The 23,562-nt window shown below is 32.6% G+C and overlaps 1 protein-coding gene and 1 pseudogene across 13 annotated transcripts in view; both read left to right on the plus strand.

Annotated features, from left to right (window-relative positions):
- Positions 1 to 1,161: 1,161 nt before the first annotated feature.
- Positions 1,162 to 13,821, plus strand: LOC111279652 (protein SEMI-ROLLED LEAF 2-like; annotated as a pseudogene). The gene is made up of 19 exons (XR_016334726.1): positions 1,162 to 1,323; positions 1,596 to 1,763; positions 2,711 to 2,826; positions 3,469 to 3,583; positions 3,853 to 3,981; positions 4,924 to 4,971; positions 5,411 to 5,565; positions 5,664 to 5,846; positions 5,942 to 6,238; positions 6,381 to 6,526; positions 6,609 to 6,974; positions 7,062 to 7,208; positions 7,972 to 8,047; positions 9,051 to 9,178; positions 9,284 to 9,490; positions 10,175 to 10,315; positions 10,391 to 10,519; positions 12,872 to 13,072; positions 13,227 to 13,821. The product of XR_016334726.1 is annotated as a protein SEMI-ROLLED LEAF 2-like (transcript).
- Positions 13,822 to 14,988: 1,167 nt separating this feature from the next.
- The window catches only part of LOC111279463 (signal peptide peptidase-like 2), a 48,638-nt gene continuing 40,064 nt past the window's right edge, over positions 14,989 to 23,562 (plus strand). For 8 of the 12 annotated variants that reach the window (XR_016334722.1, XR_016334723.1, XR_016334724.1 and 5 more), the window contains exons 1-11: positions 14,989 to 15,251; positions 16,327 to 16,485; positions 16,781 to 16,892; positions 17,029 to 17,145; positions 18,586 to 18,743; positions 20,056 to 20,232; positions 20,670 to 20,704; positions 20,808 to 20,964; positions 21,647 to 21,700; positions 21,781 to 21,873; positions 22,973 to 23,115. Coding sequence is in view for 8 of the 12 variants with exons in the window: in XM_089756467.1 (XP_089612593.1) it covers positions 15,093 to 15,251; positions 16,327 to 16,485; positions 16,781 to 16,892; positions 17,029 to 17,145; positions 18,586 to 18,743; positions 20,056 to 20,232; positions 20,670 to 20,704; positions 20,808 to 20,964; positions 21,647 to 21,700; positions 21,781 to 21,873; positions 22,973 to 23,115 (1,364 nt within the window). In the remaining 4 variants the exon portion in view is untranslated. The remainder of the gene's footprint in view (positions 15,252 to 16,326; positions 16,486 to 16,780; positions 16,893 to 17,028; positions 17,146 to 18,585; positions 18,744 to 20,055; positions 20,233 to 20,669; positions 20,705 to 20,807; positions 20,965 to 21,646; positions 21,701 to 21,780; positions 21,874 to 22,972; positions 23,116 to 23,562) is intronic. The other 4 variants (XM_089756470.1, XM_089756472.1, XM_089756473.1 and 1 more) reach the window with 4 other exon arrangements.

The following is a 23,562-nucleotide window of genomic DNA, read 5'->3' on the forward strand; positions in this document are numbered from 1 at the left end:
GAGGGACCATTACTTGGAAACAGTTGAGCAATCATCTTTATGATCAAAAACTTTACTTAAGCTTTCTTTTTTTGGCTATAATGGGGCTTAGACAAGTAGAACATTGGCGAAAATTCAAAGCACTATTTTGATAAAAAAAAAAAAAAAACAAATTTATTGTAATGGGTCCATTGGATTTGTTCATGCTTAATCATTTTTAGTGATGTGACATCTGTGCATGGATAGACAAAAAATAATTATTATATTATTAATTAATTGGAGAGAGAAAAAAATGGGTATTTTGAATATTTCATGCCAGAGAAATAGAATGTTTAAAGGTAATATGAGATGAGACATATTAAAATAACATAAAGTGTTAGAGATAAAGATAAAAATAAATAGTACAATGAATTCATGAATAAGATGATTTGGATTTTTTTTATTTTTATTAGTTTATTTTGTTATTATATAATTAAATTCAAAATTAATAGGTATTTAAATTTTATAAAATTGGCAAAATTATTTTTTGAATTAACATGTATTAATATAAATAATTAAAGAAAAAATTTTTTATTAATGGATTTAAAAAATTGACTCAACCATAAATATATATTTTTATTTTTTATTCATTTTTTGTACATGAAAAAAACATTTTTTAATTTCACAAACTAAATTAAATAGCTGTCATATGTTTCATATTTTTAATTATTATTTTTTACATACTAAATCTGTTTTTTTATTTAAAAAATTAAGTTTAAAATTTTTCTTCAAATAATAATATTTTTACTTTTATTTTTCAGTTCACGTAAGGGAGCTATAGTTACAATCAAAAACCCCGAAAACAAGGCACTCATTAAATGAGAGCATTACACGTGGGCCGTCATTCCTTTTAAAAATTTAACCGCTTCGTAACTTTGTCTTAATAGTTTTCATTTTTTAAAATTTAAATCATTAATAAAAAAGAAGAATATAAAAATTATCTAAAATGAATTTATTTTCCAAAGAACATTATTGCATGCAATTAAAAAAAGAAAAAATCACAGTTTGGGGGAAGACGTGGAAGCCTCTTCTCTTCCCCCAACTGTCAATTTCTTGGGGGTAAAATTATTTTGATTAAAAAAAATTTACAATCCAAAATTTAATTTGACTACAAATTACATAATTATTTATTATTCTATATAAACTAGAATGAATTAGACTTTTTTTTTTTTTTAAATTTTCTGGAACTATATTCGTTGAACCGTTCGTCTCTTGATTCTCTTTCAGCTTTCAGGGCAAATACAGATCGAGGCTCTGGTGAGCTAGGTTTTTTGGTAGAATTAAGAGTTTCAAGCAATTGAATTGGTGGGTTTTTCTTAAATTTCGATGATTTTGCTTTCATTTCTTGCTATTACTATATATATTTTTGAAATATAAAATGTTTGATGAACCTTAAATCCTGCTAATTCTACCTTGAATATGAGAAGGGCATTATGGTTGAAATTTAGTTGATTTTGTGTTGTTTGCAGTTTGACCGTTATGATTGATGAGTAAATTGCCGAATTTTGTTTATGTTTTTCAATTTTTGGTATAGTATTTCTGGTTGATTTTTTTTGGTGTTGAATTTGGATTTTCAGAAAAAGTGTTTGTTTGAATTCCCATTGAAAAAAATGGGGGTAATGTCAAGACGGGTTGTGCCTGCCTGCGGTAACCTCTGTTTCTTTTGCCCTTCAATGCGTGCAAGGTCAAGGCAGCCTGTTAAAAGATACAAGAAGTTGCTATCGGACATTTTCCCCCGTAATCAGGTATTGTTTCAGCTCATCTTCTGTTACTTTTTATTGAATTTTGGGATTTTCAAATAGTTTTTTTGTTAATTTTTGGTTCTTCGAGTGAAAATTGCCGTTGGATATTAGTCTAGCTTGTTCATTGCGTTGTGCTTAATGATTGATGATCAGTAGTATTAAATTTAGTTAATTGTAGTATGATTATGATATTGTCTATTTGTATCTTGTGGTGAAAAACATGTAATTGATATTTGATGATGAAGGTTTACACAAGTATAATTTGTCTGTAAGATCTCTCACAGCTGCTGCTGCTATTTTGGTTTGGCTGCATAAATTTCTAATGCTGAACCTAACGATAGGAAAATTGGGAAGCTTTGTGAATATGTTTCAAGGAACCCATTATGAATGCCAAAGGAATGGCTTTTCTTTTGGTTCACTTATTCTTGGTAGAGTTTGATTCTATTATGGAATTTCTAAAATTTTAATTTTTTCTGTTTGCAATGTTGGTTTCCACCATTTTGTTGGGAAGTTCTTATCTCTGTTTTCAATTTTTTTTTTTCTGTTCACAATGTTGGTTTCCACAATTTTTGTTGGAAAGTGCTTATAACTGTTAATTTAAATGAAAACACAAAACTTGTAAGTGAGAATGTAGCTAACTCTTTTCTATTATTTTGGTTTCTATTTAGTTTAGGATATAAATCTTGCTTTTAAGGTGATTATGTTATGTTGGTTAAAATTGAAGTGGTTTAGAAAATTTTTTCTGAAATGTAGGTAAATTTTATCAAGAAATGTTCCAAACTGATTGAAACTTTGGAATGGTATTAATCTTGGCACAATTCAAATTAATAGAAATATCCTTGAGATGTTTGAAATTAGTTTGAAATTTACTATATCCTGTAATATATATAACTTTACTGAATTGCCTGTTGATTTGTTTTCTCACATCTTTAAATAATTTGTCTGCACAGATTACAAGTAACCTAGAGCAAAGATGCTTCAAGGATTTACGGAATGAGAACTTTGGATGTGTGAAAGTCGTATTGTGCATTTATCGGAAAATGCTATCATCATGTAAGGAGCAGATGTAAGTTTGATGTGTTGAAATTTAAACATTTAATTGATCTAAACATTTTATGGCATCAATTTTTCGGCCAAGTTTCATTTTGGGGTGAGCAGCTAGGACAGGGGGAGTTTCAAAGAATGAACCACTGAATTTAGATAACAAAATGTAAAGCAGAGCATAATATTTGGCTTGTTATTGTCACGTAATTGCTGAAGAGGCTTGTGTTGGGTGACCAAATCCTAGCGGGGGTTAAAATTACAAGATAGCTACCTATTAATTTATAATCTATATATTAACTTTCTTTGTTATCATTTAACGTTTCGCCTTGTGTTTGGTTTCATGGAAGGAATACCCAATTAGTTAACAGTGTTATTCTTCAAAGTTAACCATATTTTTGCATAAAAAATAAAACTTGGTTTATGATGTGAGACAAGATCATGTTTTTTGAAGGATTAAATTATTTAGAAAATTATTCTAGTAATTTTATCTATTTTCATGGGTTCAATTTTCAGTTTTAGCATTTAGGGATTTAATAGGGGATTTAGGGTTATATTAATTGTTTCATATTTATTCTAGTTTAGCAGGTAGCCTTTAAGTGTAAATGTGATTTAAGCATCCATATTTTTTATATGTGACATTCATGGGAGCACTTTATTCTTGCAGGCCACTTTTTGCTAGTAGTTTATTAGGGATCATTTGGACTCTTTTGGAACAAACCCAACAGGATGAGATGCGAATTATGGGTTGCAATGCTCTTGTAGAGTTCATTAATAGTCAGGTGTGTAGTAGTACGGATATGCCAGTAGTACGTATATGTGTGTCACTGGGTACAGCTGTTAAGTAGCCCTTTGAACTTTAAGCATTCCATGACTGGGCTTTTAAATTTTTGAAGTAGACGTTGAAGGAGCTCTTCACATATCTGACACTGGACTGAGACCTGCGGATTCACTTGTAGGCTTTAGATAACAAACAGACTATGTACAGAATACTTTACATATTAGCTGTAAACTAGAGAGCGTTTTCTAATTGTATGGGATTTGAAACTAGATGGACGGTACACAAATGTTTCACTTAGAGGGCCTTATTCCTAAACTATGTCAACTGGCTCAAGAAGATGGAGATGATGACAGAGCTTTGCGTTTGCGTTCTGCTGGATTGCAAGTGCTGGCTTCCATGGTGCTGTTCACTCTCTAATCTTGAAAATTTTCACATAAGAAACTCTTTTGCACAGAACAATACATGCACTGACATTAGCTCAAGCTAAAATTTATAAGTATTCATAACTTTTCTTCCTTAGGAACATACACGAATATGTGAACTCTTACTTTTTTTTCGTCTTTTTTACCTATTATCTTTTGTATCTAATACTTGTTGGAGTTGTGTGCATGTCTTTTCAGTCTTTTCCTTCTTTGCAATTTTTCTACTCTAGCTGATTTAGACTTGTTTCCAGTGAATTTACTGGTTTAGTTACCGGCAATGACAACTGTCTACCAGTTTATAAAAGCATGGGCTTAGTAAGATTTTGATGCAGCTGGTTGATTTACATATTTTCAAGTAGCTTCTGCTTCTTCTACCTTTGTGCAACCATCTAAATCCTCTGTTAGAAGATGTCCTTTAAAATGAGAGGCTGACTTTCTGCATATGTTTTAATGGGTAGGGGCTTTGATTTTGTGGTTTGTGTTCTATAACACTAGGTTAAAGTTGAGCTTAGATTAGTTAGAAGTTTAAACGATTGAATTTTTAGATTGATCTTTCTAGATTTGAAAGAAATCACTTCTATAATTTTGTGGACTCGGGGAATATTGTGGTTTTGGTACTAAATTGATGGAGAAAGTCTAAAATTCATTACCAAAGGGTGATCAGGTTTGTTCAGGTTGAACTTACAGCTTTAATTAACATGTGAATAGCCTTATGTCCTAATATGTTGAGTTGACATACAAGTCTTTACAAGTTCAGATATATAGGAGAATAATCCTGAATTTTTCTTGTTGAGTTTTTCTTTCATTAATATTGTTTCATTTGCTCTACTTCTTTTGTCATTTAGTATTTTTTACTCGTATTTGTTTTCTTTTGCTTCTATTTCTGGTCACTTATTACTTTCTCATTTCTTTTGCCTAGGTCTGCTTCATGGGTGAGCACTCTCATATATCGATGGACTTTGATAGTGTAAGTTATCATCTTTTATAGTGGCTTTTCCTATCAATGCTATTTTATATTCAAAGTTTGATGCCATTCCTGATCTGATACAATTTAACTGTGCAAATATAACTAAGTATATTTTAGTCCTAGCTGTAGTTCATTAAAAATATGGAAATAATTAAGATTCTCTTTGGTCTAGCTGGAGCTTCATTAAAAAGATTGAAATACAGTTTTGAAATGGTTACAAATAACTAAGTGTATTTTTGTCCATCCCAAATTTGGATTAATCTCTCTATTGGTTTCTCTCAGTTCACCTCCTCTCAGAAGCTTCATTTTTGGAGTTTCAGCTTTTAGCCTCTTGAATCTCCTTTTAAATATTGGAAACAAAAACACACACCAGACAAAGAGATATGCAGTAGGTACTGGCTTTTTTGTTCATCTTGAATTCGATTTTCATCTTGCATAGATCATATCAGTGACCTTGGAGAACTACATGGATATCCCAATGACCCTTCTCAATGGCAGTAAAGTGGATGAAAATGGTTCGTCCTTCCCAGATGTCAATGAGAAGGCTTCCTCTGTACCTAACCTTGTGATTGACTCTGACTTCGATCCAACCATGTAAGGCTTCATTTCAGTAAATCTCTTGCTGCATTAAATTCATTAGGATATATTTCATGTTCAAATCTCATCCTTTGCTTCATTTGGCTCTTTAATAGGGATACTTCCAATAGTCCCTCTTACTGGTCAAGGGTTATCTTATGTAATATTGCCAGATTGCCAAAAGAAGCAACAACTATCCGGCGTGTTCTTGAACCTCTTTTCACAATTTTGATGCTCCCAAGAGAAGGGAGTCGCTTTTTCTGTTCTAATTTACTTGCAGTTGCTAATGGAAGAAACAGGTTACTTTGGGAGTTTTAATATGCATCCTTGGTAAATATATACTTTTTCTGACAACTCTTTAGTTGACATAATGGTATTTATTTTTTAATGCCAGGAGAGAAGTCCCACCTACCATTTGCTATCTTGGTGAAGCACATGGAGCATAAGAATGTAGCCAAGCAACCTCAAATACAAGTTAACATTCTCAATGTCATTACTCAACTTGCACAAAATGCAAAGCTTCAGCCCTCCGTAGCAATCATTGGTACAATAACTGACTTGATGAAGCATCTACGAAAATGCCTACAAAATTCAGTTGAATTATCTAGTTCTGTGGGTGATATGGATAAATATAACACTGATCTTCAGTTGGGATTAGACAAGTGTATCTCACAGCTCTCAAGGAAGGTTGGGAATATGTTCTTGTACACATCCAATTTTAGCTTTCTGATTATTTTAAGATACTAACAGAAGCTAGTTTTTCTTGTTATTTAAATATATATATATTTTTTTTCCATTTAGTTGATTTTTTTTCTGCATGCATTTAACAGGTTGGGATGTGGGACCAATTCTTGATATGATGGCCGTGGTACTAGAGAATATTTTGAGCAACAGTATTGTTGCCAGAACAACAATCTCTGCTGTTCATCGAACAGCAGAGATTATCTCTTCTATCCCAAACGTATCATATCACAAGAAGGCAAGTGTTCTTGTGTAACATACTGTTATATTTGTACTTATCTTGTATTTGCATCTAAGTTCTGACATTACAATCTGTTCAGGCCTTCCCTGATGCTCTATTTCACCAGTTGCTCCTTGCAATGGCCCACCCAAACCATGAAACTCGAGTTGGAGCACATAGCATTTTCTCCATTGTGCTTATGCCATCCTTGCTTTCACCTTGGTCAGATCAAAATAAAAGAAATTCTGAAGCTGTTTCTTGTGACTTAACAGTTAGTGCATCCAAGAAGGTAAGGAGTTACAGCTTTGCCTTTCAGGATGATGGTAAAGACCAAGCAGAACTCATTGAAGGAAGACTAAAAGAAAATGGAAATCAAGCGTTAGATATGGCTGTGAAAGAATCAATAATGTGTCAGTCCCATGGGAACTCATATAGCTTCAAGCATGCTCTGGGTGATGGAAAAATGGTGTGAAACTGCTGTCTCTCTGTTGCTTAGTGTTATTATCAATTCAGATACTATTGAGTTTTCTTATGTGTCTGAAACTTTCAGCAGTTCACTTCCCTTCGATTAAGTAGCCATCAAGTGAGTCTTCTTCTTTCATCAATATGGGTCCAGGCGATTTCTGCTGAAAATACCTCTGCAAAATTTGAAGCTATGGCCCATTCGTTTTACATTGCAGTATTGTTTACCCGATCCAAGGTTAGTCATAATTTTAAACTGCCTATATTCCAAAATATTAATCTTCTTTATCAATTCACAAGGTTCAAAAATATGGTTGGTTTTAATGATATTACCTTACTCTTGATGATTGATTTTGATTTGTTTTTGGAGATGATGTATGATACAGCAAAAGGGTAGAATATGAAATTGGAAAATGATTATTACTTTTGGTAATGAACAAACATTTTGGAACAACCCAAAATAGAAGAAAGGACAACTTCTTTATTTATTTATTTTACAGTGAGAGTATCTGCTACTGCTGATTGTTCTTAATTTGATATTGTAAATGTCCTTTTCAAACATTATAGAAGTTCTTAGTCCTCACCATTGATGCTTTCCATGAACGTAGAAAAGCAACAAAGAAAACTAATGATTCTCCCTTCAATTCATTGTCTCTTTCTACTTGTTAGCTCCATCACCATTATCTAGAAAACTCAAAGTGAGATAGCAATGGTCAAGCTTGCTGTTGCAAGCATCCAAGTTAGGTTTATCATTTGATATTCAACTTCTTTTTGCTGTGAGGTGTGGCATGGGCCAACAGTTGGGTTGTGATACTATCTGAATATTACCTTGAGTTGCTCAGAGGGATGTCCCAGATCTTCTGCTAAAGAAGATTCCTTCTATCTTTAGTATTTTGTCTATGGAAATTTGTGATATTATCTTTAATGCTATTAGAGTTTCTCTCTTTCCATTTTGGTAGCTATTCCTGAACCGGTCTGTTAATAAATTATGCTGATGACAGACCTCCAGTCATAAGGCCCTAATTCGGAGTTTTCAGCCGGCATTCTCCCTTAGGAGCATCTCTCTGGATCAAGAAGGTATGTCACATCTATCATTATTGGTATTTATGTTTTTTATAGAGTGAAAGAGCACAATGTTATACGTATACATGCAGTAGGATTATGCTTTCTGTCCATTTTGCCAATTGGAAGCCTCACTTAGTGGACTATTCCATACACTTCTATTATCTGATTTATCTTTTGTTGATTTTTCTTAAAGATGTTACTTTAATTTGCTCACAGGCATCTCAAGAAGCAAATGGAAAGGAAACTCTGGCTTAGCAAAGTTTTTTCTTTTTGTTTTCCTAGATATTTACTAAGTAATATAGATTAATGGTTTATGGTGCTATCACTATGCATTCACGAACTTGCATGCTCATGCCAAAGAATATTCCTTATACATCCCTGACCTTATACCCTGCTGATTTTGTCTCACAAATGCTCTCTTAATGTTTCTGACAATCAAGAAAAATGAAATAGAAGCTCAGGTTTATCAAATATGATTCCTTTTCTTGCCCTCCTTTTTTATTGAGGAAATCATATCTATACCAATATTTAATGCAACTGGCTCAGATGGTATCACACCAACTTGTCTCCTTTAAAAAATTTAATATGTGTTGGTCTTCTAGATTTTTACTGAATTCAAACTTCATTTTCTTATTCTTTCTCCCTTATTTCATCAAACATCATACCAGGTCGTGTAACATTTAAATAACTTTACTACCTTTGTTTTCTCAGATAATTTTTTTAATACTTATTTTAAATAGTAAAAAATGATTGCCACATGCTTTTATCCACATGCCTAGTGGGTGCACAAAGGACTAGTTGATTGTTTATGTAAGATCATGCACATAATAATAAAGATGATAGCATCAAAAGATGGTTTGCACTGAATAACCTTTTTTTGTCAGTGGTAAGGGAAAAAGAATAGTCTTAAAAAATGTGATTTATCCTTAGGAAGTGGTACTTGTTCAAGTTTTGTAGGTTTGTTACATATGTTGAAAAATTCTCCTGACATTTGTGTCCCACATGCACGTTGAAGGAGGTTTGCAACCATCTCGAAGAAGGTCTCTCTTTACCTTGGCATCCTACATGCTTATTTTCTCAGCCAGGGCAGGCAATCTTCCAGAGTTGATTCCTATTGTTAAAACATCTCTGACAGATAAAACAGTCAGTTTATCATCCTTAATCTATAGGAGAGAATCATTTATATTGTTACTGCACTTTGTTTTCTGATTCTACAGGCTGATACTTGAGTTTATCATCCTTCACTAGGTTGATCCTTATCTCAAATTAGTTGAGGATGTCGGACTTGAGGCTGTTTGTGTGAAATCCGATCTGGGCAGCGTAGCATATGGATCAAAGGAAGATGATATTGCTGCGTCAAAATCTCTCTTGGCAATAGAGCTAGATGATCTTCATTTGAAGGAGACGGTCATATCCCATTTCATGACTAAATTTGAGAAATTGTCGGAGTCGGAGGTGATATATCAGTTTCTGATTGTTAGTCTTTTATTTTGAGGCTGATAGTGTTCGAGCTTCCCTAGCTCTATTGACTGTGATAACTATTTCTAATTGGAGATTATAAACAGTTACACCATCATAGGTTGAGTGAAGGGTGGTTCCTTTGGTTTTGATTACGTTATCAGTTACATTGATGTAGACTTTTTTTTTTTCTTCTTGAAGTGAGGACAGTGTTGAACGAAGGTTCTTTTGACTAGGTAATTAAGGATTCTTCATTTAATGAACATTTTATGTGAAAGATTTTGTCTGTGAGCAGCTTCTGTTGTTAACTAATAGGAACAAGTATCACAAAACAGAATGTATTTAGGAGTAATTTTACTTTGAATGGTGGCAGCTACTGCTTTCAATGAAATATAATAAGAAAGGGTTTCAAGACAAGAAAAGAGCCAGGTGAAATGAGGGAATCTAATCTTAACTTGCAAATTGCTTGTTATCAGTGAATTGTTGCCCCCCATCCTGTTCAGGTGTGTGACTTGTAAAGGGTAACAATGACGTTAACTATCAGTGCTCTTGGATAGCTATGGTAAGATTAGTTGTGGCATGTTATTAAGTTGTTCCATGTTTCATGTGAAAGGAATTAATGGTATTTATGGGAACTTGTTTGCAAACAATTCATCTCATCCCTTTGTGTGCTTCTTCCAGGATGAACTATCAAGTATAAAGAAACAACTTCTTGAGGGCTTTTCACCAGATGATGCATATCCATTAGGTGCTCCATTGTTTATGGAGACACCAAGACCATGTTCTCCTCTTGTGCAGATGGAGTTTCAGGCATTTGAAGAGGTAGATCTTGTTTGGATTACATTCTCTCCTTCAACACTATGATATTGTTTGGTTGATTTGATGCTTTTCTTTCAGATTATGCCTCTAGCTGCAATGACAGATGAAGAAGCCTTCCCTGAAGCCAACGGAAGTCAATCAGATCGCAAAACATCATTATCCATCAGTACACTAGATGTCTTAAGTGTCAATGAGCTTTTGGATCCGGTAAGATGGGAAGTTCTATTTATTAATATATTTTTATTATTTTTCGATTTTTATTATAATTTCTCAATGAATTTGGAAACAAAATAAACTACAAAAAAGGACGATATGTTTTTATTTAACTCCATTGCTCATCATTTGGATGTTTTGTGCTGTTTGTGCTTTTGATCGTTCATCTTGTTTTTTGAGAGGGTGCAGTAATCATTTTGGACATTTTGGGAGGGTACAAGAAAATAGGTTTGGGAGTCACATTATGAATATGTTACATTGTGATTGTACCTTATTTTGAGTTCTAAAAAGGTATGGTGTTGGCATAGAAATATAAGTTGCAAAAGAGTCGGCTCTTGAAGCATTATACTCATGAGTCGGTGTTATTTTGGGTAGAGAAGAAAGCCTACTAAATTAAACAGTGAAGGGTTCTTATCTTTGGCGAAAGATTCTAAATTTTTAGGTAAAGCCTACTAAATTAAACCATGAAGGGTTCTTATCTTTGGCCTAAGATTCTAAATTTTGTAGGCATTTCTCAGCCATCTAGTATATATTCTCAGGCTTCGCCATGTGGAAGTTGTTGATGTAAGTGGTAAATTAGAGAACTATGAAATAGTTGAGATTTTAGATTTTTTCCTAATACATGACTAGAATGGAGATGGAACATTTTATGGGTAGAGTTGCAGTACAGAAAAAAATGCTGCTATCATTATTAACTTACAAAAATAACTAATGAAAACCAAATTGAAACTATTATGTAGGCGGCTGAAAACATAAATGTCAGATGAGTTGGCATTGCACCAACTTGTTAACTATTTTTTAAATATATATTAGTGATTTAAAATTTCATCTAACTCGGTAATTCTCCCTCCCAATATTATTTCGTCTGCTTTCTCTTTAAAAGGTTGTGCAGTAAGAAACTGACTTCGTTTCTATTTAACTCTCCTCTAATTTAACATCAAATTGGTTAGGTTGAAATACAAAAACTATCCAACAATAATACAGTTATTTTTATCGTACTGGTATGATGGAGATGCTGATAAAACAAGAACATTTGAAAAAACTGATAAAAAGTTGAGGTGAAATATATTTCCAATGATATGTATAAAAGTTACGAAGATATTTTTGAAGCATTCCCCTTGATTGCTATAGAGTATTTTTTGAGTCCCTAAAGTATCTTCGCCATCGAGAGACCTGCCTTTCTTCATCTGAGCAGTTCTTATAATCTATAAAATATTAGATGGGTACAGACCACTTTCTGATTGTGGGATTGCGAGGGTAATTTAACAATTGAATTAATATTTGATACATTATCAATATAAAATTTTAATTACACAAATGGGATTAAGAAGAGGACGCAAGTTCCATTATCTTTTTTTTTTTTATAATTAGATTTTTATTTTTTAAATATACCTGTGGGACATGTGTTACCTTTTTAATCTTGCTTTTGTAATTAAAATTTACACTGACAGTATATCAAATATTAACTCTTTAACAATTACATCTTTGGAAAAGTAATGACTTTTGTTACATGATGGTGCAGTTTTGGTGTCTTTGTTTCGTTGTAAATGTATTGAACTTTTGCTTTTGCTTTAGAATCTTGTCAGACCACTTCCTTTTCCCTCGCCTTGAAGACTGTATGAAAAAGCAGAGCGCATGTATATATATACATACATTCTTATCTACTTGTATTAGATAGTGCATGGTAGACAAGATGATATAACATATAAACTTTAATTCATATCTCCACGAACTGATGAATGGAGTTGAGCTAGATCAAATGGGTTTGGTTCTTCAATGTTAATTTATGCGTCTTTGTACCTTTGTCATGCAATATATTTTACCACCCTAATTCTATGTGGTTGGGGACTTGAGATTTTTTTATCAAAATTGAACAAAATATAAACTCATGAATACACTCCCTCCTCCTGTGTGACGTTTAAGAATGCAGATGAGATAGTCTTGAATTAGATTATTGATATTAAGTTTGAGAAATTGCAGAAGTTAACAAGAGTAAGAATGGTCATTCCTATTTAGGTAATTGAACTTGGAAGGAAATAGAAAAGGAGAAAAGAGTATGCATGCTGTTTTAGCAAGTGTATTTACTGCTCAGATCATCATTCAAAAACCAAACACGATACTACTAGGGGGTTGGCGTGATATGATTAGATTTAGATTGAACACTTGAAGTTAGAAGAGAGAAAGCTATTTAATCCATTTTTTTGAAGAACCATTTGAACGATTTCTGGCCATTGGGTCCAGAGAAACTAATCTTCACATTCTTCATACATTAACCCCACTATATCTCCAGAGATTCATCTACCTTTCATTTTCTTACAAATTATATCGATTTTTTAATGTGAATAGGTTCTGGAAACAGCCCGTCAAGTTGCAAGCTTTTCAGTTTCCCCAACCCCCATTCCTTATGACCAAATGAAGAGTCAGTGTGAAGCTCTTGTAATGGGTAAACAGCAGAAGATGTCAGTGCTTCATAGCTTCAAGCATCAACAGGAAGACAAGGATACCTCGGAGGAAAGTGAAAAGGAGATCCTCTATTTAGCAAGTGTGGTAAGTTGGTCTATTAACACACGACAAACATCTGTATTATAATCAATTATGTGTTATGGAATTGGCAGGCACTACAGCAAGAGTTATAATCAATTAAATAGTATTCATGCAACCTATAATAGCAGTTTTGATGGATTATTCTTCTCTATTTCAGAAAGTGGAGTTTTCAGAAAATCTGAAGTTAATCAGTAAGGAGCAAGTTCGTGTACGGGGACAGCTTGCCCTCTGTTCACAAGAATACAGACGACATTCATTTCGATTACTGCCATCAAGCCCTTACGACAAGTTCTTGAAAGCAGCTGGATGCTAAAGAGGTTGGATATGTTTTATACATGTACATATGTGTGTGTGTGTGTGTGTGTGTGACAATCTATTCCTTTTATTTCTCTTTTCATTTTCAGACAATTGCCAATTCTTCTCATTTTTTTGGTTGCCATGGAAGCTCATTCAATACATTTCTACACTTTGCACCAAAATGAAAGAACTGATTAGGGGAGAGGTAGGGTGGGCATGATATAATATTTGTTTGAACAAAGTTTGTTTTTCTTGTTTTGTTTTTTTTTTTTTTTTTGGTGTGTAAATTTGTTAATGTTTATAACACTCCAGCTTGTAGGACTCAGATTATTCTTTGTATGGTAGTTTTATGATAATGTAATTTTATCCTTCGCAATTTTAGGTTTACCCTTCCATTTGTGTAAATTCAAACATTTTAACAGTTAGATCAAACAAGAGAGGTGTTTACCTTTGAAGTGCTATGTATCATAATTCTTCCTCTTATCCTTTAATTCTTTCGTGTATATATATATATATATATATATGTATATACATGTATGTATATATATGTCTATGTTTATATACACATATATATGTATATGTATATATATGTAGATGTATGTAAACATAGACATATACATATATATATACATGTACATCTATATACATACATAAGTATGTATATGCACATAGTTATGTACATATACATATATATATATGTATATCTATATATATATATATTATATATAGAAGATAAGGGTCACTTGTTCTATTGCATCATGTATACAAATTCATTGATTTAGGTGCCGTAATTTGTCGAAAAATATATTATTTCATATGTTGCCGTGAAGTTTATTTATTTATTGATTATATTAATTTATTAATTTTTAAAATGGTATATGATTACCCTTTAATTCTATTTATGAAATTTAAAATTTAATTGATGGTGTATTACATAATTTTTTTAAGAATTGAAATTCATTGAATTAATGAAATTTAGAAATTTGAAAAGCTTCAAAATAGATTGGGATCAAATTTATTACTACTTATTTTATAGTAGGTTAATGTTGAATTTTATCATTGTATTTTAAATTTATTATATTTAGTTATAATTTAAATTTTATTAATTTTTTAAGAAAAGAATAATAAAAGTCAATAAAATTTGCCGTAACTTTAACATTTTTGGACAAAGAATAATTGAATTTTTTATACATAAAAACATGAATTTAACTATTTAAAATAAAAGAACTTATTTTTCCTATAATATTGATAAATTGCTAACGCAATAAGCTCTGGATTTGACAATTTTAAATGAAAGTAACATGAATATACATTAAGATATAAAATTTTAATAAAATTTATATGTGAATTTGATAAAAATAAAAATTTTATTTCATAGTTACTATTAAAATAAAGAAAAAACATTAAACAAGTGGGAAGTAAAGAACAATTGATTTGCACGTAATTCCATTTTTATAGAAGAAAGTAATTCCATTTTTTTATTACTGATTTACACGTAAGTCTTCCCTGACCCAACACCGACGACCAAACCTTTCGGTTTACTTGCAAGTTACAATCCGAACGTGTTTGTCTCCAACTTGGTAAGAGAGAGAAATAAAGAAAAAAAAAATTATAATTTCGTTGTCCAGTCTCGTTCATCTAACTTTCCTTCAAGAGAGAGAAAGGAAAAAAATTCATTTTTTCTTTCTCTTTCTCTTTCGCTCCAACCAAAAACTGTCACACCACCATGTCGTGTCCTCCCGGAAGCCGACGCCGCTTTGCGGCGGCTCACCCTTTATTGTATTTCGTGGCTCTGTCATTTGCTGTTGCCGCCATCGCCAGCGCCGACGATGCCTCCCAGGAAGATGGCCCTAAGTTACCTTCCTGTAACAATCCTTTCAAATTAGTAATTTCATTTCTTTCCTCTTTATAATTATTAGAATTTACGACATTTCTATATGCATTTGTGTTTTTTTCTTTAATTTCTAATTTTCGACCTATTCCAACATGATTTGCAGTAGTTCCAAATTCTATTAGCTTCATTAAGATTTTTTTTTTTTTTTTCATTTTAAGGGTTCTGAGTAAAAGAGATAGAGAGAGAGATAAAAAAAAATTATTTCATTTTTCTTTAATTGGAGAAAGCAATGGAAAAAAATGTGGGTGTGGATAGAATTTTCACTCACAATGTAATTGAAGTTGGATATATTTATTTCAGCCAACTTGCACACGGCTGGCGAATTCCCTAGGCAAATTATAACAAACATGGATATGGAAAAAGAATTCAAATAATCTGCTTGATTGGGATTCTGTTATGAGATAGAGATTTGAAAAATTAGGGTATTTTAGGATTTGGATTTGTAATAGAAAGGGGTTTAGGATTTTTATAAAGTGGAAAGGTGGATGGTAGCTGAAGGTCATTTTGTAATTTACAAAGGAAGAATTAAACTGGTTGCCAATAATTGGAAACAAGCGGATGCTAAAGAGTGCTAATTATGAAGATAGGTTTTATCTGAAGGATCAAGCTGCTGGAAAATAGTGCTGTATAGGACAATAAAGCTACAGTAAAAGTACTGAAAGATAATTATAAGAAAGGCAAGGACCAACCTTGAAAACTTTAGTTCCTGGGATGCTATAAATTGGTGTGCTTGTGTAATGGATATATGGGAATTGAAATTTTTTTGTGATAAAAATAATGTTTTACACCTGTTATTTAATGGTACAGAAAATTTTGAGTTTTTGTTTAAGATCTGAAGGTCTTTTTACTGCTATTTTAAGGAGTTCCACTATCTTATGAAAGAAACTGGTTACTTTGTTGATTGGTGTTGAAACGTAACCTAGGGAAAGATAAATAACAGAGAAGTAGTGAGTGAGATTTTTGACATGGTAGGCTCCTTCGAATTTCTTATCTAGAGTAATAGAGTGCAAAAGAAAATACTATATGTTTACCCTAATTCCTTAATAATTGAGTTCAAATCTTCCAGGTCAAGGTGAAGATCTGGGTTGATGGTGTTGAAGGTGAGGATTTAACTGGGTTAACTGCGAGCTTTGGAAAATCATTGCCCAAGGAAGCCAACGAAAGTCCTAAATTGCCTGCTGTTTTCTCAAATCCCCTAAATGGTTGTTCTGATTCTTCTTCAAAGGTTTTGCCTCAATTGATCCTGTTCTCCCAAAATTTTTGGCGAACTGGCCTCGTCAAGAATTGTTTAGCTTTTTTATTAGGAGTCAAAGTTTCTTGTTTGATTAAATATGGTGAAATTTATAAATCATACTCTCAAAATTTCTCCAAGTTCTGGGAGGATCATGGCATCCTATGAAGTTCGGAGATAATACTTTATTAAAATTTTGAATAAAGTTTAATTGTTTCATAAGCACTATAATCTGATGTAAGCCAAATGAAAATTTTGAATCGTCATGGTTAGAATTTTATGATTACAGCTATCTGGCTCTGTAGCCTTGGCTACACGTGGTGATTGTGACTTTGTAACGAAGGCACAAGTTGCACAGTCAGGAGGTGCTGCAGCCTTGCTGGTGATAAATGACAAAGAAGGTTATAATGTTTTGTTTGCTAGCATATGCTATTTGTATTTTAAACTTTAGTTTGAAGTTCAACTAGGTGATTGATTAAAATATCGTAATGGTTTATCATTCTCTTACATAAGCTTCCTTTTTAATGATTTATCCAGAACTTTACAAGATGGTTTGTTCTGAGAATGATACTTCTTTAAATATTTCGATACCTGTTGTGATGATTCCTAAATCAGCGGGAGATGCAGTTAACAAATCTATGGAAGAGAAACGTGGTAAGTGTTTGTGCTCATTTGATATGTCTTCTTTTACCATTTGTTTATATTCAGATGTATATTAGCTATTTCCTAGATTGTTAAAAACAAGGATATCTTGTTCTGAAAGTGTTTTATGATGCTGTAGAACTGAATGCACTTATACCTCTAGATCTGATTAGGGCTACTTTTTTTACAGGAAAATATTAAACCTGCCAAGTGCAACTAGCTTTTGGTTAAGTCTTAGTCAAGTGCATTTCATATAGAAATATGTCTAAACTATTGTTAAGCACAGCTTTGGAGAGAATGGACAAACATTTTCAGGAAACACTTTATCATCCTTTGATTAGTTAAACAAAAATTTTAACTGGTCTAAATCTAAATGAAAAAATTACTTAGTGCCATTAATATAAGGTTTGTGGTTTTGGGGTTATGTATATGTCTTTCACAATGTGCAGGTTTTGTGCGTTTGTAGATGCGTGTTTGTATATAATTATGGGTCAGTGTAAGTGAACATTAAGCTTTAAAAAAGATAAAAAAATTGTTATGTTACTAAACAAAATCTTCAATGTTATTTCCCTTATATATGAACTTTTAATATAAGAATTTGAGGCTTTCTGCTTTTCTAGAATGCGTTGGGGTGATCTGGATTTGCACTAAAATAGTTCTTTTTTTTTTTTTTTTTAATTTTCAAGCAGACAATAATATCATTGGGTATTTAAGATTAGAATGCCTTAATAAGAAAGAGAATTCAGGTCTGAGTTGAGAGCGGTACTTTTTCCGGCTGAAGCTTTGAGGGGATGGGGGTTTTCTGCTGGCTAAGAATGAATCCGGAGGAACTTAAGAAAAGAAGTAAAATACGGGTAGAAAGAATCATCTGTCTGGAATAGAAATTGCAGGTTGCACTTCAATCTACTTCAGTTTGCAACATCCATTCCCAACAATCTTCATGATTTTCATGTCTATATTTTTATTCTCTTTCTCTCCCCCCCTTTTTTTTTTTTTTTTCCATGAATTGCACATTAAGCCTAAAGTGTTGAGACCAAAACTTCTACCAGCAATTTCTGGCTGAGTTTGAACTTGGTTGCTATTATTATAACTGCTAGTTCTTAGCTTGAGGTTCATGCTTTTTGTTTCAGTTTTTTACTTGAGGTTCATGCTTTTGCACTGATTCTTTATTTGGGGTTCACACTTTTGCTGCTAAGATTTTTTTTTCCTGGGCAATACTCTACTCTTGAATATTTAATAATAAATTTTATTTATATTTTACATGGAAATAATAAAATATAGAAATAAATAGTTTATTGATTGTCTATAACCTATTGTTTGTTCATGTGTGTGTCAGTTTTACTTTAGGTATATTTACATGTACATTCTTGTTGAACACAATTTTTGTAATATTTTCAGTTTATTCTTGTATAAAGATTCATATAAACCAAATCATGTTAATTTCCAATGCAGTGGAATTTTTATTATATGCACCAACTCGTCCCATCGTTGATTTGTCGGTAATATTTTTGTGGGCAATGGCTGTTGGCACAATTGTTACTGCTTCACTTTGGCAAGAGTTTGGAACTTCTGAGCATACTGATGAACGCTATAATGAATTATCGCCAAAGGTTTACCACATTCTATTCTCTATCATAGTTGCAGTTTTCTTGTTGATGCGTCTTATAGATATTTGTTAGCACCTGTTATAGGAAGTAATTGGTTGTAATGTGTATGCATAACATCTCTCTCGGTTATCCTAAAATTTTGAGCAACTATTAGTATTCCCATACAAATGATGTTGATGGCAAGTGCTCCTTCCAAGAAATATCATTGGTGCTTATAATCACTTTGTGCTATTTTTGAAGTTCAGGTGGTTATTTGTATGACTGTTTTCCTTGAAAAGTAAGTTTTTGGCAGCCCATAGTGAATGTTCCCTTAGTTGTGGGTGGGCCTAGTAGGCAGGCTGTTTAGAATTGAGTTTTTCTCTTTCTAGATATTTTTCTATTATTCAATCAGTTGGTAGATGATTACTATATATATAGTTTCTCATATCTCTAAAATGCCAGTTTGATGGGTAGTATGGTGCTTGTTCCATATTTACAATAAAATTATTAAAATTTTCTTGTTGGCACATGACACTGCAATGGGATACCTGGAGTTAATGTCCTTTGAAAGGAATTAAAAATAGATATGCAATTGATACTGCTTCATCAACAGTTATGGCATATAATGCTTTCTTTAAAAAGTTGTTCGGAATACGAACTGGTGAAGTTACAGTTTTTCTTTAATATAAAATGAGAATCTTATTATAGATTTCCATGAATATTTTTGTTATTGATATGTTTTCAAATTATATATTGAAGTTTTACATACAACAATTTTTAAAATATAAATGTTGAAGCATTGGTGAAAATTTTTTAACATTTAAAATTTCCAATTAATTAGTTAATGTTAGAACTAGGAGAAAGAGGAAATTAGGGATTTTAACTGCCTGAAACTTTTGACTATTGAAATTCAACTTGAAATTCAATTAGTTTTAACTATTGAAATTCAATTTGATAAGATTGATATCTAACTCAGTAACTAATTACTGTGAATGCATTTGTATATCATATTATGTTATATTATTTTGCGGGTGATAACAGCAATTAACCCTGGTACTGCTGGACTATACTTTTTACTCAGAAATTATATCTCAGGACCTTAGATGTTTGTAGAATTTCCAGTCCTCATCTAGGCTTGATTCTTCCAAAGAAAGCTGGTTTTGTTGCTACTTGGATTTGTGTCATGTGAAGAAACCATATCCAATTTATTTTAATTTCTCTCTTCCTCTTCTTAATTTATCTGAATTTTCATTTTTCTTTCTGATTCTATCATTATAGCATCTGATTATTGAAAGGAAATTCAAGTGAATTTTTTTTTTTGGCTGCTGTTGACTAGGAATCTTCCAATATTGGAACAGGCAATGATGATGAGAAGGAAATCCTTGATGTTACTGCAAAGGGTGCTGTAGTTTTTGTGATAACAGCATCCGCTTTTCTGGTGCTACTCTACTTTTTCATGTCCTCTTGGTTTGTCTGGTTGCTGATTGTACTCTTCTGCATCGGCGGTGTTCAGGTAATGGAGTTACTTTTGTGACTAATGTGTTATTTATCATGTATGTTTGGATCTATGTTTGAATTTGCTAATGATTAGACAGAGCATGTTCAAAACAAACTACACTTGTGAGTTATTGGTTTTTCCCCTGTTTTCTTAAATTCTTTTTGCTGGTTGTTTGCAAAATGGAAATGCATTACAGAAAATATAGCACCTCCAAATATATGACCATGCCCAATAAATAAATACAAGTAATGATTAGAAATGCATTAGTGGATTGCTGTTCATTGCAGTACTTCTGCATAGTTTATGTTGGAAAATACCATCTTCTGTCTCAACTTGTTTCTACAAAATGTAAAAGCACAGTACTGAAGTGCCTATTATTTTCCCTTTTTCTATTTCTTGTTATTTGCTTTTTTTTTTTTCTTCTCAATAGTGATAGGTTTTTCTTTTCTCAGGGGATGCATAGTTGCATTATGACGCCTATAGTAAGGTATGCTTGAAATTTGCTGTCTTTGCTACTAAACCTGTCACATAGCTGTTTTATAAGATCTGGTTTCTTTTTGTTCACGTTCCTAATATAAGTGTACTAGCAGAAAATGCAGAAATTGTTCACAGAAGACACTGAATTTACCCCTCTTTGGGGAGGTTTCTATTGTCTCACTTGTGGTTGCACTATTCTGTTTGATATTCGCTGTTGTCTGGGCTGTCAATCGGCGGGCATCATATTCATGGGTGGGCCAAAATATTCTTGTAAGTCTTCCATACCAACACCTGTATTCCAGACTGATTGTGGGGTTTTTTTTTTTTTTTTTTAGTCATAATTTCTAGATTCAAATACTTATCACTTTCTGCTGTGGTAATATCTTGGCTTAATGAAATGTTGAGTATCTGAAAGACAATTGTAGGGCAGGAAAGACGGTTGTATCAAATTGGCAACAAATTGATGCTATTGCAGGGAAACAAATAGGATTTTGAGAATAAATTTTAGGGTTAATGATGTTAAGAGGATTGGAAATTGTATTACAAGGTTTGGAATAGGATTCAGATCCAGGTCAGAAAATCAGAGAGTTAGAAAGTTATTTAGTTATGGTTCTGCTAATATGAACGGTACCAGAACACAGTAGAATATGAATTGTTGATTTAGTTAGCCATAATTGGGTTTTGAAAGATGTGGTATTTAGGATCTTTTGGTTGCAATTTAGTAGATCTCATATTGGAATTCCTGGTGATATCCATTGTTATTCCTTTTATTTTAATTGCTGCTATTTCATCTACACATTTCTCTGTTGTTTTAAATAGCATGAAGATAGTATTAACTCTGATTGCTGTTGGTTTTGCATAGAAGTTGGTTTAAACATTGTTTAGGTGCCTTTTGCTTTGCGATTGTTGACTACCTTAAAATTGATTTTTTTTTTTTTTTTGGGTTTAAAAGGGTATCTGTTTGATGATAACAGTCTTACAGTTGGCTCGATTACCTAATATCAAGGTACTGTGGGTTTTTTTTTTTTTATCATGTAGTTATGAATTATGTTTCACATCTTTCCCTAATTGTTCTTCATGACTCAGGTTGCTACAGTACTTCTCTGTTGTGCATTCGTTTATGACATCTTTTGGGTGTTTCTATCACCACTTATATTCCATCAGAGCGTGATGATTGCAGTAAGTGCTCATCCTTTTGGATTTTGAATTGAAATTGCTCTGCTTTGTGTTAATGATTGTAAAGCATTAACTAGTCTTTTGGTCTGACTCCATGGAAAGTATTGAATATTTGTGTTTAATTGAGCAGCAACATCTTTTCACATTACTACCATCAAAGTGGCGATCATGGCAGTTTGGTAATATGGGAAAGCCACAGTCTCATGATTTCCTTGTGTTTAGCTGGTGCAGTAGTACTTGATGGACATAAATAATAACACAATCATATATATGCTGATGGAACATAGGATGGTTTCCTGCTTGGTTTGGTTGCTGCTATGATTTTTCTCATATGCTTCTCTTGTTTGACTTATAAGAAATGATTTCTAGATTACAAAACATGCATGGAGCTACTAAATTGATTTTATTGTATTTTTGTTTTGGACTTTTTGCATGTTTTGTAGCTACATCTTTTTTTGGGTTTTAAATTCTTTGTTTTCTTTCTCTTTTATGTGATAGACAACATTCCCTATCAGAAAGCTTGTTTTTGTCAATCATATAATTTGTTGTCCTAATCTTTCCTGTCAAACATTTGGTTAAGGCCTGAGAATAAGTTTTTAACCCCAAACATCCTTATGGACAAGCCTTATGAAGTGTAAGCCAAGCTGGTCCATCACAAACTTGTGCTGAGATTTATATATTAGAAGAGGGCCTATTTGAATTTAAACTCTAAATGGCTAGATCAAGGAGGCTTTGATACCACATAAAAGAATCAATAGTGTTTTAGATGTCAATGTGTTTGAGGGGTTACTACCTATGTAAACTGGTTCAATTGGTAGGTCAATCCGGCTGCCTAATATATACTTTTTAAATATGCTAGAAGTTGGCACTAGTTTATACTTATAGTAAAATGTAAAATCCTGCTCTTTGCCCACGATTCCACTTTAACAAAAGGGTCTTGGCACATGGCAAGTTTCTAATTAATAAGCCAAGCTGGTTCCTCTTTTGTTTGGTTTTTCTTTTTATAATTACACTAAACATCCAGTCAACCTAAAGACTTATAATATAAAGTGACAGTCCAAGGACGAGCTTTGATCTCTTAAAACTTTGCTCCTGTTAATAGGTTGCTCGAGGTGACAATAGTGGTGGCGAATCGATTCCCATGCTCTTGAGAGTTCCTAGAGTTTTTGATCCATGGGTTGGCTATGATATGATTGGATTTGGGGACATTCTGTTTCCTGGTTTGCTTATTGCATTTGCTTTCAGGTACTATGTTTCTTTATTCTGTTGCTTCCATCATCTGATACCAAGATGGAAAGTTTTTGCTTTTTTTTTTTTGGGCAGTTCTGTATTTAAAAGGCTCTTTTATTTTTTATTCTTTTATTTTTGGTAATGCCCTCCCTAACTGGTAGCATAAAAAACTGGAAGCAGAAGAGACATTTGAGACTCCATTGTATTCGATTATCTAGATTCTAGTGTGATTTAACAGGTCATTAACCTTTTTCCTTAGTTTGCTCATATGAGATCCTTTTTGATACTACAACTTGCTTTCAAGTTAATGAAAAGCTGCTTTAAAAGATGGTGGATGTGGCTTTTAAGCTAGAATATTATATGGTGATGAGACCATTTTGCAGTAGGCTACTATAATAGCAACAACTTCAGTTATAATCCCCATAGAGTTGGAAGGAGCTAAAATTGCCCTTATTGGTTAAA

Source organism: Durio zibethinus, chromosome 27 (assembly GCF_047325235.1).
Source record: "Durio zibethinus cultivar Kanyao isolate XHJ-2024 chromosome 27, ASM4732523v1, whole genome shotgun sequence".
In the NCBI taxonomy this organism is placed as follows: domain Eukaryota; kingdom Viridiplantae; phylum Streptophyta; class Magnoliopsida; order Malvales; family Malvaceae; genus Durio; species Durio zibethinus.